Below are 15,223 nucleotides of genomic sequence, written 5' to 3' on the forward strand. Positions count from 1 at the left end.
CTGAAATATTAGCGATTTTGTATCAGCATCCCATATAGCACAAATCTCTAAAAGATTTCTTAAAGAGTTCCAAAAGATTTCCCAAGTCCTCCAGAACACTTTTAGAATTCTTTAAGAAGTCTTTTAGAGATATGTGATCCAATATAGCACAAATCTCTAAAAGATTTCTTAAAGAGTTCCAAAAGATTTCCCAAGTCCTCCAGAACACTTTTAGAATTCTTTAAGAAGTCTTTTAGAGATATGTGATCCAATATAGCACAAATCTCTAAAAGATTTCTTAAAGAGTTCCAAAAGATTTCCCAAGTCCTCCAGAACACTTTTAGAATTCTTTAAGAAGTCTTTTAGAGATATGTGATCCAATATAGCACAAATCTCTAAAAGATTTCTTAAAGAGTTCCAAAAGATTTCCCAAGTCCTCCAGAACACTTTTAGAATTCTTTAAGAAGTCTTTTAGAGATATGTGATCCAATATAGCACAAATCTCTAAAAGATTTCTTAAAGAGTTCCAAAAGATTTCCCAAGTCCTCCAGAACACTTTTAGAATTCTTTAAGAAGTCTTTTAGAGATTTGTGCTATATTGGATCACATAATTTTTTTCGTGCGAAAATGTCGAGTTTTGAGCCGAATAAGCGTCATTTGCGGGAACTTTTGATTTACTTCTTTAATTTGAAGAAATCTGCAGCTGAGGCGCATCGATTGCTTGTAGAAGCATATGGTGAGGTTGCTTTAAGTGAGAGAAGTTGTCGTGAGTGGTTTCAAAAGTTTAAAAACAGTGAGTTTGACGTCGAAGACAAAGAACATAGCGGAAGGCCGAAAGTGTACGAAGACGCGGAATTGGAAGCATTATTGGAAGAAGATTCGATTTGCCAAACGCAAGAAGAACTTGCACTTACATTAGGAGTGACTCAACAAGCAATTTCACATCGTTTAAAATCGTTGGGAATGATTCAAAAGCAAGGAAATTGGGTTCCATATGAACTGAAGCCGAAAAACGTTGAACGCCGATTTTGCACATGTGAAATGCTGCTTGCCAGACATAAACGAAAGGGTTTTTTGCATCGTATAGTCACTGGTGATGAAAAATAGATCCACTACGATAACCCAAAGAAGAGGAAATCATGGGGACCACGTGACCATGCTTCAACATCGACAGCCAAGCCGAATATTCATGGAAAAAAAATTCATGTTGTGTATTTGCTGAGATCAGCTTCCCACGTGATTTCGTGGATTCCACGTGAACTCTACGTGGATTCGACGTGAATTCGACGTACGTTTTTATGGGGTTGGTATCGTGTATTATGAGTTGCTCAAACCGAACGAAACCATTACTGGGGCTCTCTACCGGACACAATTGATGAAATTGAGCCGAGCACTCAAGGAAAAACGCGCCCACTACTCCAGACACGACAAAATTATTCTCCTGCATGATAATGCTCGTCCACATGTTGCGGGGCCGGTCAAAACCTACTTGGAAACACTCAATTGGGAAGTTTTACCCCACCCGCCGTATTCACTAGACATTGCTCCCTCTGACTATCACTTGTTTCGATCGATGACGCACGGCCTGTCTGAGCAGCACTTCACATCATATAAAGATACCAAAAATTGGGTCGATTCGTGGATAGCCTCAAAAGATGAAGCGTTCTTCCGACGCGGTATCCGTATGCTGCCAGAAAGATGGGAAAAAGTAGTGGCTAGCGATGGACAATACTTTGAATAAAACATAAGGTACCGTTCTTTCACAATAAATGCCCAATTTTTTATAAAAAACGGCGGAGACTTATTTGTACTCCCAATAATTTATTTTTTTATTTTATCGGATTAGAGAGAGAGAGAGAGAGAGAGAGAAGCCGAAAGATACGAAGCGGACATGGCATCTTATGGGAATAACAAATACCGACAATTTACGACGGCAAACGTTTACTGTTACGCGATATTTACACGAGATAAATGTCTATTTAGTTAGATTGATATTTGCGAAACATCTCATGGTATAAATAAGCACGTCTAATTTTGAAAAGATATTGCACCGCTTGAAGATTCTTAAGACTGACCTCCGTACTCGTTGTACATATCGCTAGGATGAGTAAATATGACGCTCGCCGCTGAATAAAATTTCCGCAGGTCCAGTATCACATCGACGAACCCGCTTATGTTGAAGTGCGTCTCCGAGCTCTCGCTCACGAAAACAAACAGTAGCATTGAGCATGTCAGGTAGAACGATAATTTCATTTTGTCGCGCACCTCTTACACGGGAGCAATGCGAGTTTATAACGCGGTAGATCGGAGAGACCAACTAAACGGCTAAAATTTCCGCTAAGCGGGACAAATGCTTTTCTATTATAATATTGCAGAGTAAACGCCGGCACGTGTATGCATATTGAAAACGTTCGATAATGTAATTGCGGGAGATACGATAAGATAGCGAAAGAGAAGTGCCGAGGAAAATGTTGCAGGTCAAACGCAACATAATCTCCCGTAAATTGTCTTATCTTCTTTAAATTAGAAATCCGACATCAGAATTATCAAATTAGAAACCCTTAATTAGAAATTAACCGAGTGGTTTGAGGATATTCGCATAAAACGACTAATAAATCGTCTTCACGTATCAAATGCGATGTGCAATCTATTTATCTTTTTAATGATACATTTTAAATGAGATATTTTTATTGAATATTTTGCAAAAGTATCCATGTCGAATGGTCGAAGACAAGTTTCAAGACATTGAACTACATGCATTCAATTCCTGAACTAGATTCCAACGCGAGTCATGTATATGACGCGATACGGATATAAATGTAAGCATAAAACGAGATCTGCGCGTTTTTGCGCTATTGCAATCATTGATCTATTACCACGTCAGTCAATGAGTTCGAAAATCTCGTAGCGTAGCAACGTCAATACCTCTAACGATGACGTGTCCATGTGGCAAATGCATTTCAATTTATAATGTCACGTCGGGTAAACATTTCGCGAATATACTGATCGATATCAGCTCCATTAGAAAATTACGATAAGAAACGTTTAGAAGATCACATTTTTTGTTGAGCGATGTTTATCTAAAAATTAATGTTATCGAATGTTGTTAATATTTGTTTGATAAGAGCAGCACAATAATACTCTCCTTACTTATATAAAACTATGAAATAATGCAGAAACTATAAAACAATTATTTTCCTTAAGATGTAATGAGTCGATGTAATTGATCGAGATGTAATCGTGGCAATGTAATGCAAATAATTGCCTAATTTGTGAACTGCAGAAAGTGTATACGATAATTCTATAAAGCGTCACAAAATTAAGAAATAAATTACAGCGGTAACTTTAATATTAACGCGAAAATAATTTTTAGATCTTAATTGATCAAGAAAAAAGATGATATTGCATGTGTATGTAAAAAATATATTTAAGTATTTATCATCGTATGCACATCATGTATATAGAGTAGGGTAAACTCGGATAAGATGGCCATGCTTTTTTAAAATGTAAAAAAAAATAAATTTCTTATTGTTATTTCTTAATAGCGTTTGACACATTACTTCACTGAAGCCTACAGTACATAATACCGTACCGAGTTAAAAGGAAAATACTTCAATGAAATTATTTATTACAAAAATATCAAAACATGAGCATTGGCCATCTTACCTAAATGCTTAAGACAAGATGGCCATAAGGAATAGATAACCTATACATATTTTATGTTCAAGATTCTGTGCCTATTATTTTATAAAATAATGAAAAAAACATAATTTGACATATTCATTTTAGTATAGGATATTTAATACATATTATTTGTGAAAATATAATACACATATAAAATAGAAATCTCTATTACAAAACTTAAATTCTATATCCAATTTTTTATCAAAACATATTGCACATAAGATTTAATTACAGTAATATTGAAAGTAATTTTTGAAATATAACGACTTTCGTTTTGTAAATGTTAGAATGATAATGGGCTATTTTATCCAAAATGTGAGTAAAAGATGGTTATAATAGTACTTATAAACAAATAGTGAAAATAAAAATAAAAATGCATGTTATATTACAATTTACATACCTACTTTATGTATCTAACGTTGATTGCGATAGCTTAACTGTAATTTATTCGACGTTACAGCAAGTTAGTGATCACATGAAAAATTTTACAGGTAGTCGAAAATAAAAATATAGTATAATATTCATAATCTTGCTCTTTCATACACTACGATAAATATCGATTATCTTTGTAACTAATTACACAAACGCAATGTTTTGCAATTATTAGAGAAATTACAGCCTATAGCCATCTTTCCGGTATGGCCATAATACCGTTTACCCTATTGTATTTAGTATGGTATTTAATAGAATACCGTATTTTTTTCTTTATATACTTATATGATACACATTTCTTAGAATTTCTTAGAATAATGTGAGGCTATGAATTTTTACAGATAAGATGATTCATCGTGACTAGATAACGCTGTGCAAGATCAAATTTGCTTTGTAACGATTATACCGGCCAGAGTCGTGCAAATAATCGACTAGTTGCTTCTAGAATTTCGTTGGTTCCAGAATGATGAGCTTGTTTATTTGTGAACGACATTAAGATAAACAGTGACTATCAATATTGTTACCGTTAACTCTATCTTAATAAATCTATCTTCTGTTGACTTTAAAGTTTCTTCCTGCCTTCTAAAATTTGCCATCTTGTTTAAAATTAGAGTTTACCTTATACGTAATTAAAACTCAATCGCATACCGACATACCATCATACATTTAATCGCAAATTGATTATTCCGCCTTTTATTGTATCAATGATTTTTACAATGGATTATTCACAGTAATATTAATTATTTACAATAATACATTAGTCACTTTACAATCATTTTCCAAAGGAATGTTTCATGGATGAAACAAAGGAAAAATCTTTGTTTCATCCATCAGTTTTATGAAAGATTTGGAAATTACGTCAAACGGAAATAAGCTGCTGCTGAAATATGACAATTCGAAATGTTTAACTCGATAATGAGTACACAGTACATTCGTTGTTGTCTTATGTTGCCGCTTTGTTATTATATCGTCATATAAGGGATCTACAATAAGAACTTAAGCTTTAAGTTTTAAGATTTAAGTAAGAAATTGACCAATTACAATTGAATTGTAAAAAAATAATTAATTATGATTGGTCAATTCCTTACTTAAAGCTTAAAGCTTAAGTTCTCATTGTAGAGCTCACTTAAGCTTCGTAATAACGCAATTGCGTGAAACTGCGCAAACACGATATTTTACCATCATATATACATAAGCTAGAACTGGAACGTGACTCTACAAAGCGTCATTCTACAAAGCCGCTGTGACTAAAGCCGCCGCGCACCTTTCTCTATTACTTTCTAGATACTTCTAGACACTTCTGGACTGTTATGTCTCACTCAATACGACTGGATTGTTTTACACTTTTCGCGAAGCCTTCAATATACTTACCGTCGAAGATGTATATGCCGCATATGTTTCTAACATGCGCGTTCTTTATTTCTTAATATGTGTTTATTTTAACGTTATAATTTTTTTATCAAAATCTTAAGAGCAATATCAAACATCACATATTAAATAATTGTAGATAGATAGATTTAATCGAAATTCATTGATAAATAATTTTTTCTCTTTCTTTTTTTCTCTTTCATTTCTTTATATTTTTTAAATTTTGGAAATTATAATAATAAATTATATAATTATTTAGTAAGAATTATATTTTCTTTACATATTTCCCATACAGCATAAAAGTTTGAAAAAGATTTCAGAAAGATCTTAGAAAGGTTCAATGTTTCTGAAACCTTCTGAAAACTTTTTGGAATTTCTGTACTGCATAGGTTATATATCAAAAATCTCTAAAGAATGAAAATTAAACTGAAACATCATCTGTATATTTTAAATTAATTTAAAAATTTAAAAGAAGATCTCCTTCTCGAATACTCATAAATCTGTTAAAGCTCCTGAAATTATTTTTGTTGTGTTCCTCATTTTCTAAATAATTAGTCCGCACTTTATTTTATCTTTCAAGAATGTTCCAGAATATTCCAGAATCGCGACAGGCTTTTTAGCGCGGCTGTTCTTAAACGACAATCAGCCAAAACCTTTATAACATGCTAATGTTCCGTTTAGCGTGAATAGAAGTTTCTTGTACAATCTAGGCATTACACGATAACCTATGATGCAATCCCGTCACGAAATAGTCGTAAATGACGCTACTACTTTCCTGTTTCGCAGTGAGTCATCGTATACAGTCACGTGGACGTCTTCTGTCAAAATTGGCGTCTCACTATGAAATGGCGTCGCACTCGTGACTTCCTCTATTTGAATCTCTTTCGCGACAAATCCCTCTCACGCACCAAATTCGCGACATATCGTTATCAGACTCTTACGATTGATATACCTGACTTTTTTGTGCGCAGAATTCGAGGGACATAGCGAAATAACGGCGCAAAAACATGAAATAATTTGAAAAAGACTCGTAGGTCGGAAGTGACTGGTGTTATGACGACTGCGCCGACGCAATAGCCAAGAGTCGACTATCGACCGAGTATATAAGCATTCAGCGTCGGCGTCGACTCACAACATTCAACATACGACGACTGATTTACGAGGTGAACGTATCGTGAACGAACAACTCTTACTAACGTCGCCATATTTTATGTTTCTACTATAACAAAGTTATCAAGATTTAACAAGTGCGACAATGAATAAGCTAAGTTTTAAGGTATACCTGCTAAACGAAGAATTAAACAAATTCACAGAAGTGCGTAGATTTTGTTTGGATATCGGTGTCGCGAAGAACTTTGTGGCTTTGCGTGAAAAGCTGCAAAGTATTTTCCCGGAGCTGCACGAGAAAAATTTCACCGTCACTTGGAAAGGTGAGTATCTCATTCCCTTTTTCTGCAATCTGTTTTCCTCTCGTCTTGTCGGTGCAACGCATCGTTTCGATACAAAGAACTCTCTCCGGGATATGCGCATCTATTTTATAATGTCCAGCCATGTCGTTACATTGTGCAACCATGAAAATTGTTTAATAATAGTTTTCGTATAACATGGAGGCATGACCTATGATCTTTGTTGATTTAAAGTATAATGCTCAGCATAGCAAACCAACATAGCAAACATTTCTATAGAATATGCATGTAATTATTATCGTATTGTTTACCAATGTTCTCTCCTTGACGAAATACAAAATATTTCATTTATTAATTTACATATATTTACATATTTTTTATTTGAATTCTACACATGATACACAATAGACAGGCCCAGACCTGTCGCTGAAGCGTGTATAGGTATTCCTGATAAGAGTTATTGTCTTGCCTCAAAAATAAGGATTTTAGAAAATTAGAGAATTAAAAAGATCAGAGAATTAAAAAGCAGATGTTACCCACAAAATTGGATTCAAAAGTATGTAATTCATGAATCAAGAACTGATCATTTTGAAAGTACAGAAGCTTTCTTTGGTTTTAATAATATATATCCTAGAATGTACTTCTGCATGAAATTATATGTACTATATATTCCTAAATTCTTTAATCCTTTTTTTTTTTTTACTTAATAAAGCATATATATACATTTGTAGTATGTATTCTTTTATTACTATACCTTTATATATTGTATTGAAAGAAATAATAAAAAATTGGAAGTAAGTACTTAATATTTATATAGAAATTAGAAAATCACAACTAAAATCTATGGCAGATTTCAAAATCAGTAATTGCATCATAAAATTCCTGTATTTTACAGCATGGCTTTATTGTACTATAAAGAAAACAAATCTCTTATTCTGCAAAGGATATGTTCTCTGTGTGCAATAACAATAAATATACTGAGAAAAAGATACATGAAGATTTATTTGAGAAAGATATAAAGTTAATTTTCAGAAGTAATTTTTATAATCTTTACAAGTAAATTTTCAAGTATCTCTTCTCAGTGCAAGAATTAATTACATATCTTCCAAGTAAAGTAAATTGCTTATGTTTTGTAACCAGATGATAGAGACACCATTGTGATATCAACCAGTGAGGAGCTGGAGATTGCATTAGAGGAGATGGGCAATCTGGGACCAGTCAACAAATTGTATGTCACTCTGCAAAGCGAGAAAGGAGAGATACCGCATCTGAGGAGCGATAGAGAATTGCACCCTGGTGTAGTTTGCGACGTATGCGAGAACAGCATACGTGGCATGCGCTTCAAATGCATGCAATGTCCAGATTATGATCTATGCACCAGCTGTATGACAATGGGTTACCATCCAGAACATTTCATGGTACGTATGACGGAGCCGGTCGTTTGGTCGAGCTATTATGGTCGTCGACTGGCACATCACATGCGCAAGTTCATGAAGAAGACGAACAATATATCGCACAACGATAAGGATAAGGACGACGAGACGCGGAGGTGCCCATACAAGAGCGGTAGTGGCAACAGCAGTGGCGGCGGCGGTAAAAGGGGCGGCTGTCGAGGCCTAAACATGACAGGCGGTAAAGTTGGTTTTGATCCCACTTTTGTTGATTCATTAGCGGACTACGTAAAGAACGTGTGTATCCCGTTAGAAGAAACGTGTCACGAGCAGAAGCGATTTAAGGAGCAGCAAAGGGATCCATCCACCGAAGCCGCCACCGAGGCGACCGAAGATCCACAGCAGACAAACAGCTTAACGCAACTGCTGAAGATGTTCGAGAAAAATCTTTCACACATTTCGCAGTTTTTGGATCCACTCGGCATCAACATTGTCGTGACGTCCGACAACGACAATTCCGCCAGCAAGCCTGCTGCCAACGGCACTCCAACCACTGAACCCAGTACGCCTTCGCAATCCGATACGAAGTTCCCCGGCGAGGGCAAAAAATTACGTGATGATATCCCGGTATCATACACGCTTACGGCAGAAGAGCAAGCAGCAGCGGCGGCAATGGAGAAAGCAGTAGCGGCAGCGGAGAAAGCAGTGGCGGAGAAGGCAGCAGCGCAGGCGTTTGCAACTGAGGTAATAAAAATTGACAAGAAATATCCCGCAACAACCAACGACGTATCGTCGTCATCGGCATCACCGTCACCTCAGGCCACCCAGAAGGTTGGTTTCCGTGAACAAATTGTCGATGAACCCGAATGGACGGTGGTGGGACGCGAATCTCCTGACATCAGCCGTACATCTTCCACTTCTTCCGTAAATGGAGCTATACCTAAGCAGGTATATCTCTCAAAGATGCGCGAAATAAATAATATTTCATTTAAATTATTGATTTCGTTATGATAGAGAAATAAAATGTATATGAAAATATATTTAAATTATATAATATATAATTCTAAATATTATTATTATTATATATTAGAAAAAATATACATATGTATATAACTTAAAATTGGAACATAACTAAGAAGCCTGATGTAGTAATTCAGTGTAGATTCATCTCTAGAAAGAAATTAGTGCTCTTTTTACATTGTTTATTACATTATTACATTGCTCTATATTTCTCATTGTTTATTGATCTGTATTTATTATGTCAGCCTACGCCGTCCGCACCTGCCACATCTCCTTCAAAGTCAGAGACAGGATTGGGACATCAAACCATCTATCCACAATTATCAGGCCAAAGCTTCTTTGAATTGGATCCCAAGATCCAAGGCGCGTTGGAAGCCATGGTGTCAATGGGATTTACTAACGAAGGTGGATGGCTCACTCATCTGTTGATCTCCAAAGATGGTGATATCAGCAAGGTGTTGGACGTGTTGCAGCCGGTACGTCGTTAATAAGAAGGATGAAACTTTAATTAAGATTAATTCATACATAATAAAGAATAATGTAAGAGTATAATCCATGTAGTGGATGTTTTTGGTAGTGGGTAATAATAATTGGTAAATATTAAAGGCTCTTGGTTCCTTTCATTACGAACATATAACTCATCCATGATTCTGTTACATTAATTTTACAGTTATTTATTTATTTTTCAAATTATTAATTTTTAATAAATCCAATTAATAATTGTGTTAAATATTAAATTTATATCAGAGCAAAATATTTAGGTTATTTTTTATACATTTGCTCGATCAGATTGTGTTATTTTATGAACATATCTTTTTATTTCAATATATTTTATAAGAATTTCGGATATGTACTTTATCATTTCTGACGTTATAAATTAAGATGGCTGCAGCGAATATCCAGGAGTCTTAATTTTATCAATGAAACACTTCTTTATATTATTGAACTTAGTTTACACACATTTATTGTAATATGTAGTTTGTAAGAACCCTTTCAAAATGATAATATATGTATTCTTAATATCATAAAAAGAGAAAAGTACATATGAATGTGTTTATATTATTAGATTGGGGTTCCTTGGTGACTACATTATAAAATATTGCGTGCCATTAAGTGTTATATATTTTGTGTTGATAAAGTTTGATGTTAATAAAGAAATCATGATATAGAAGATCATGATGTTTCTTCACCCTTTCGAAATCTTTTCATCGTATTTGATAATCATTGATTAGATATATATATATACAACATGGTTTTTACAGAAAGCAATGATATTAAGAGAAAACTCAAGAAACTTTATTGCAAATATCTTTATGATACAAGATTTTCTTTATAAAAAGTTACATTGAGCCATCAAAATAAGGGGGTTTCTATTAGTGATGATTTCTAACTCTTTTTGACTCTCAGGTGTTATTTTTCTGATCCATTTGCGTTCTTTGTAATATTCTATTATAGAGTCAAATTCCGCAGGACTATAGTCGTCGACTAGAACGGGTATAAAGGGATCTAAATGCTCAAAGCCTTCCTTGCCAAGCAGATATCTGGGAAGATCAGAGTCTTCACGAACAATCTAAAAACAAAGATTTCAATTCGTGTTATTATTCACTCACATTTACTAAATACAATCCTTTAGTCTGTCTTAACTTGAATAAAGAAAAGGAGAAAACGTATAATAAGCATCATTCATATTTTCCGTTATCTATTGTCTATCTATTGTCATAAAAGTATCAGAGTAATTTTTAAAAATTTATAAAATATTCTTTAGTTTTATATGCTTTAGAGAACCTGATTTTTATTATTTTTTTTCAATTTAAACTCATCTACATATAGAATGTATTAAAATTATAATTACTAGCATATATTATCTATGATTTAGGTTCTCATTGACAATTTTTACTTAATTTTTGTCAATTATATATCTGAGAAAAGGCTTTAACGATATTCTTTTCAATTTATAGAAAAGTTTTTAAATATTCAATTTAAGGACGCTCAGAAAGAGAGATGAAAAACTATGTTATAAATATAAACTATAATATAGATTATGATATGTACACGAGTTGCACGCTTGTCTGTCGATAATACGATTGCTCCATTGCACCAATCATCCTTTGTCATATCCAAAAATGGTATCGCCAAGGAAACCTTATTGGGTGGCACTACCGCTTTGTTGTCATCATAAATTTTTGTAAAATCTGATGTAAATGCGTTGAAACCATCAATCACAACAATTGTTTTACATTTTCCTGCAGTGCTGGCGAGTTTTAATTCCTTCATTAACGCATCTACTACACCACAGGAATATTTTATACGATTCATGCCAAACTCAATGAGCTCCAGAATAGGTGTTCCTTGTGAGGTCATTTCACGTTGATTCCATATATAATCTTTGGATGTTTTGAGCTGCAAAATAATGATGTATATGCAAACTAGTCAGCAACAAGGATTCAACTCAAAGTACACATACGTCCAATTGTGACAGCAGCGTAATATTCTGAGCTTTAAAATGTTTTAGCCAAAATCCAGCATCAATTGGCAGATCCATACAACCTGGTAATAATACCGAGTTCGCAACTTCCTTCATACGATAGAACCAATAACGAGCTAGACAACAGCAATTAGTTAGCAAATAACTGAAATGTTTATAGAATACATCATTTATATTCAATTGTATCATACCCCATGGTACGTGAACTATTATATATTTCTGCAGAAAAGCATAGTGTAATACATGACACAATGTAATACTTTTTCCCACTCCAAGTTTTCCATCTTTTTTCATATCATTAAGGTCTTTATGTCTTAAGTGTAAAAAATTCTCATGATTATTTAAATATATAATGAGTTTATAATTCATTATACTAAACTAAATATACTATCAACATAGTTGAGTTTTTTAATTCATCGATGGATCCATTGCATGATACGCAACGTTTCACTGTATGAATCCATTGATGTATCCATGCGATGGAGCCTAAAAAATCAAATTAAAAAACTCGCCCCATATATAAAAAATATATATAATATTAATATATACTTAACATGTGCATAAAAACTACTATAAATATTATAAAAAATAAAATAAAAGATGCGAAATTACTTTATATTGTTATATAAGAAAAATATTCTGTTCTCATAAAAGGATACACAAAACATATTTATTGGCAGGACGTGTATAATCTGCCTGTGCAAGAAACGATATAATTTCAACCGCTGGTTCTCTGACCATTATTGTATATTCTTGGAAGGTAACAGCTTGTGTTATGAATTTTGTAGGAAAACCACCATATTGAAACAACTGCTGCTGAATGTCTGTTGGTATCGTGTATAGTCTGCCAATGTGATTCATATTATGATTAGCTGGATTGTTCTCGATTGTACGGAAGGAGCATACTTGACTCGTTTGCTCATCCTTTACTTTGGTTACAGTACTAAAGTTCTTACTATGCGTCCTTTGTAATATTCTTAGAATGGGACCTACAATACACAACTTTTACTTTGCTCTTCGCAAATTATGAGTTAAAAAATTATTATATATAAATTTCATCATAAATTATTATAATTTTTCATTGTTATAATTCATTGTTATAATTTCATTGTTAAGTATATAAAACTATATGTAATTAATAATATATGGATATATAAATAAGATATATGAAAGATAATAGTATAATTAGCGTACGATTATAGTGTTATTGATTGAAATATTATTGAGTGACGAATTCTCACTTGAAAATTCAGGAATGAATCTACCAAAATTAATGTAGATGGAATCTTACGTAAATACAAAGACATCGTGTTGCTATTTGTCGAGACACGTTCGAGAAAGTAGTAATTAGTATACTTTTCGTCGTTTTGGAATTATATATTCAATATACACATTTTACATTCCTGCGCGAAACAAGCGGCGCAAATTTGACATAACCTAAAAAAACATTTCTTTAAGGACTGGTTTATAATGGCCAGGGATGGGTAATATAACTGGCAGTCTTATATAGGCTGCGTTCCTAAATTCACTGTCAGTACTGAAAATCTATAGTTCATGTTACGTATACTATAGAATTTCAGTACTATAGAATTTCAGTCTGGCAGTGAATTTCGGAACGCAGCATAGTCAAACATTTCGTTCTTTTTAGCTGCACTGCTAAATTAGTGTAATAAGTTATAGTGAGAGAAAGTATATTTTACTCTAATTTATTGCACTAGTTCTGCAATGCAGCTAAAAAGAACAGACCAATAAGGCCATTGCACGTAAAAAATTTTTAACCGTAATCGTAAGGTCGTAAGAAAACCATTGAATAAACTATTTCAACTTCAATATTTGGCTCCAGGCCTCTCTAAGAGTTATGCCCCAATGCCATTTTTCCGATTAATGATATATTTCGAGAGTAAAGTCTTGGAAAATTCCAAGGCACGTTCCAAAAAAATTACAAGGTCCGAACTTGTTCGAACACGTCTTGTCGTGACGGCGGTTAGGGCGGGACTCTAACCATTGAATAAAGAATAACAGGGCTATATTCAGAAATCCTACTCAATGGGTAGAGTTACTTTAATAAACCAATCATAATAAATAAATCTTAGTTCCTTTAGCTCTGATTGGATAATTAAATGTTACTCTATTCACCGAGCAGGGTTTCTGAACGCAGCCCAGGAAGGAGCATGTTACGATATATCGTGGGTAATCGATGTGTTGCATTGGTTTATAGCGTGTTCGACTGGCCCTGGGTTAATCGCTCCGAGAGCGATTAATGACATCATAAGTCTCTAATAGCCAATCATAAAGCTTATAAGTACTTGTTCGACCAATAAACGTTGACTGAATAACCTAGAGTAGGTTAAGCCCTATGCACAATGCCAGACAACAGGCAATAAGAATAGGCATTAGCCAATAGGAACAGGGAATAGAAATAATCGGCCAATCCAAATTCCTATTCCCTGTTCTTATTGTCTGTTGCCTGCCATTGTGCATAGAGCGTTAACCCAGAGCCAGTCGAACGTACTATCAGTTTGATGACGTAACTACGTCATAAGTGATGTTACCGGAAACACAGTCTGGCGGTATACTTTAAACATCTTAGAAGTATATAGCAAAGGAATATTAATTTTAAAAGAATAATAAAAAAATTGTATTTATATTTTGCTCATATTGGTGAGGGAAATAAAATTAATCACTTGTAATAATTTTCTTTTCAATACGTTTATGCACCTTTGTTTATTCGATTAATTGACAATATTACGTCATAATATTTACTTCGATTCCATAGTATCGATAATCGTATTTGATTCACTTTTACTACGTTAGGGCCGTGGCACACAGAAAAACTTAAGCAGTAAGACGTAAGCAGTAAGCAAATTGACCAATTACAGGATTCCAATTCTTGGAGTGTAAAGCGTTTTCTACAATGGCAGTAGGAGTAGTAGTAAGAAATAAGCAGTAAGTAAATAGACCAATCACAATCGATTATTTTTGAAATGTGAGAATGGAATTGGTCAATTTGCTTACTGCTTATTTCTTACTACTACTCCTACTGCCATTGTAGAAGACGCTTAAGAAGAATCAATGACTGTGATCAACTGTGTGTTAGTCAATTTGCTTACTGCTTACGTTTTACTGCTTAAGTTTTTTTGTATGCCACTAGCCTTACATCCATATATGTAAGGGTGCGTTCCTTTATTTACTTCAAATACTGACGCTATGATATCGTGAAAGTATACTGTTAGTAGCGTTCCGTTTTAACTTTGAGTACTGTCGAGGTGCTGCAAGGTGACAAATGGGAACGCACTATCTTACTGTCACTGCTTTATCTCTCCAGCTGCAGTAGCCGCAATAGGAAATGACATCAAAATTCATGACGTCACAAACTCATCGAAGTGCTTTCGTAGTGCACTGTAACCTATTTAGGAACCTGTACTACCTGTTGGTAGTACTGACAGTACTTGTAGTAA

The 15,223-nt window shown here is 34.0% G+C and overlaps 3 protein-coding genes across 5 annotated transcripts in view; 1 reads left to right on the forward strand and 2 right to left on the reverse strand.

Annotated features, from left to right (window-relative positions):
• Positions 1-2,513, reverse strand: part of LOC116843675 — a 14,868-nt gene extending 12,355 nt beyond the window's left edge. Inside the window, exon 1 of the mRNA XM_032814296.1 lies at positions 2,055-2,513. Within this exon, the coding sequence (XP_032670187.1) occupies positions 2,055-2,232 (178 nt within the window). The 5' untranslated portion in view covers positions 2,233-2,513. The remainder of the gene's footprint in view (positions 1-2,054) is intronic.
• A 4,062-nt stretch (positions 2,514-6,575) lies between these two features.
• LOC116843665 (sequestosome-1) lies at positions 6,576-10,451 on the forward strand. Of its 3 annotated transcripts, XM_032814281.1 has the most exons (4): positions 6,578-6,893; positions 8,010-8,501; positions 8,574-9,208; positions 9,526-10,451. In XM_032814281.1, the coding sequence occupies exons 1-4, from the start codon at positions 6,719-6,721 to the stop codon at positions 9,766-9,768; spliced, it is 1,545 nt and encodes a 514-aa protein (XP_032670172.1). In that variant the 5' UTR covers positions 6,578-6,718; the 3' UTR covers positions 9,769-10,451. The 3 variants fall into 3 exon arrangements, with proteins under 3 accessions (XP_032670173.1, XP_032670171.1, XP_032670172.1); XM_032814282.1 differs by having other exon boundaries at positions 6,576-6,893; positions 8,010-9,004; XM_032814280.1 differs by having other exon boundaries at positions 6,577-6,893; positions 8,010-9,208.
• A 103-nt stretch (positions 10,452-10,554) lies between these two features.
• On the reverse strand, positions 10,555-13,254 carry LOC116843667 (28S ribosomal protein S29, mitochondrial). The gene is made up of 6 exons (XM_032814285.1): positions 13,057-13,254; positions 12,425-12,754; positions 11,957-12,049; positions 11,745-11,881; positions 11,333-11,680; positions 10,555-10,850 (listed from the first exon to the last, which is right to left on the reverse strand). Exons 1-6 carry the CDS (start codon positions 13,070-13,072, stop codon positions 10,611-10,613), a joined length of 1,164 nt encoding a protein of 387 aa, XP_032670176.1. The 5' UTR covers positions 13,073-13,254; the 3' UTR covers positions 10,555-10,610.
• Positions 13,255-15,223: the final 1,969 nt, after the last annotated feature.

This window comes from Odontomachus brunneus, unplaced genomic scaffold (genome assembly GCF_010583005.1).
Source record: "Odontomachus brunneus isolate Ranch 3 - 2012 unplaced genomic scaffold, Obru_v1 Obru_scaffold_034, whole genome shotgun sequence".
In the NCBI taxonomy this organism is placed as follows: domain Eukaryota; kingdom Metazoa; phylum Arthropoda; class Insecta; order Hymenoptera; family Formicidae; genus Odontomachus; species Odontomachus brunneus.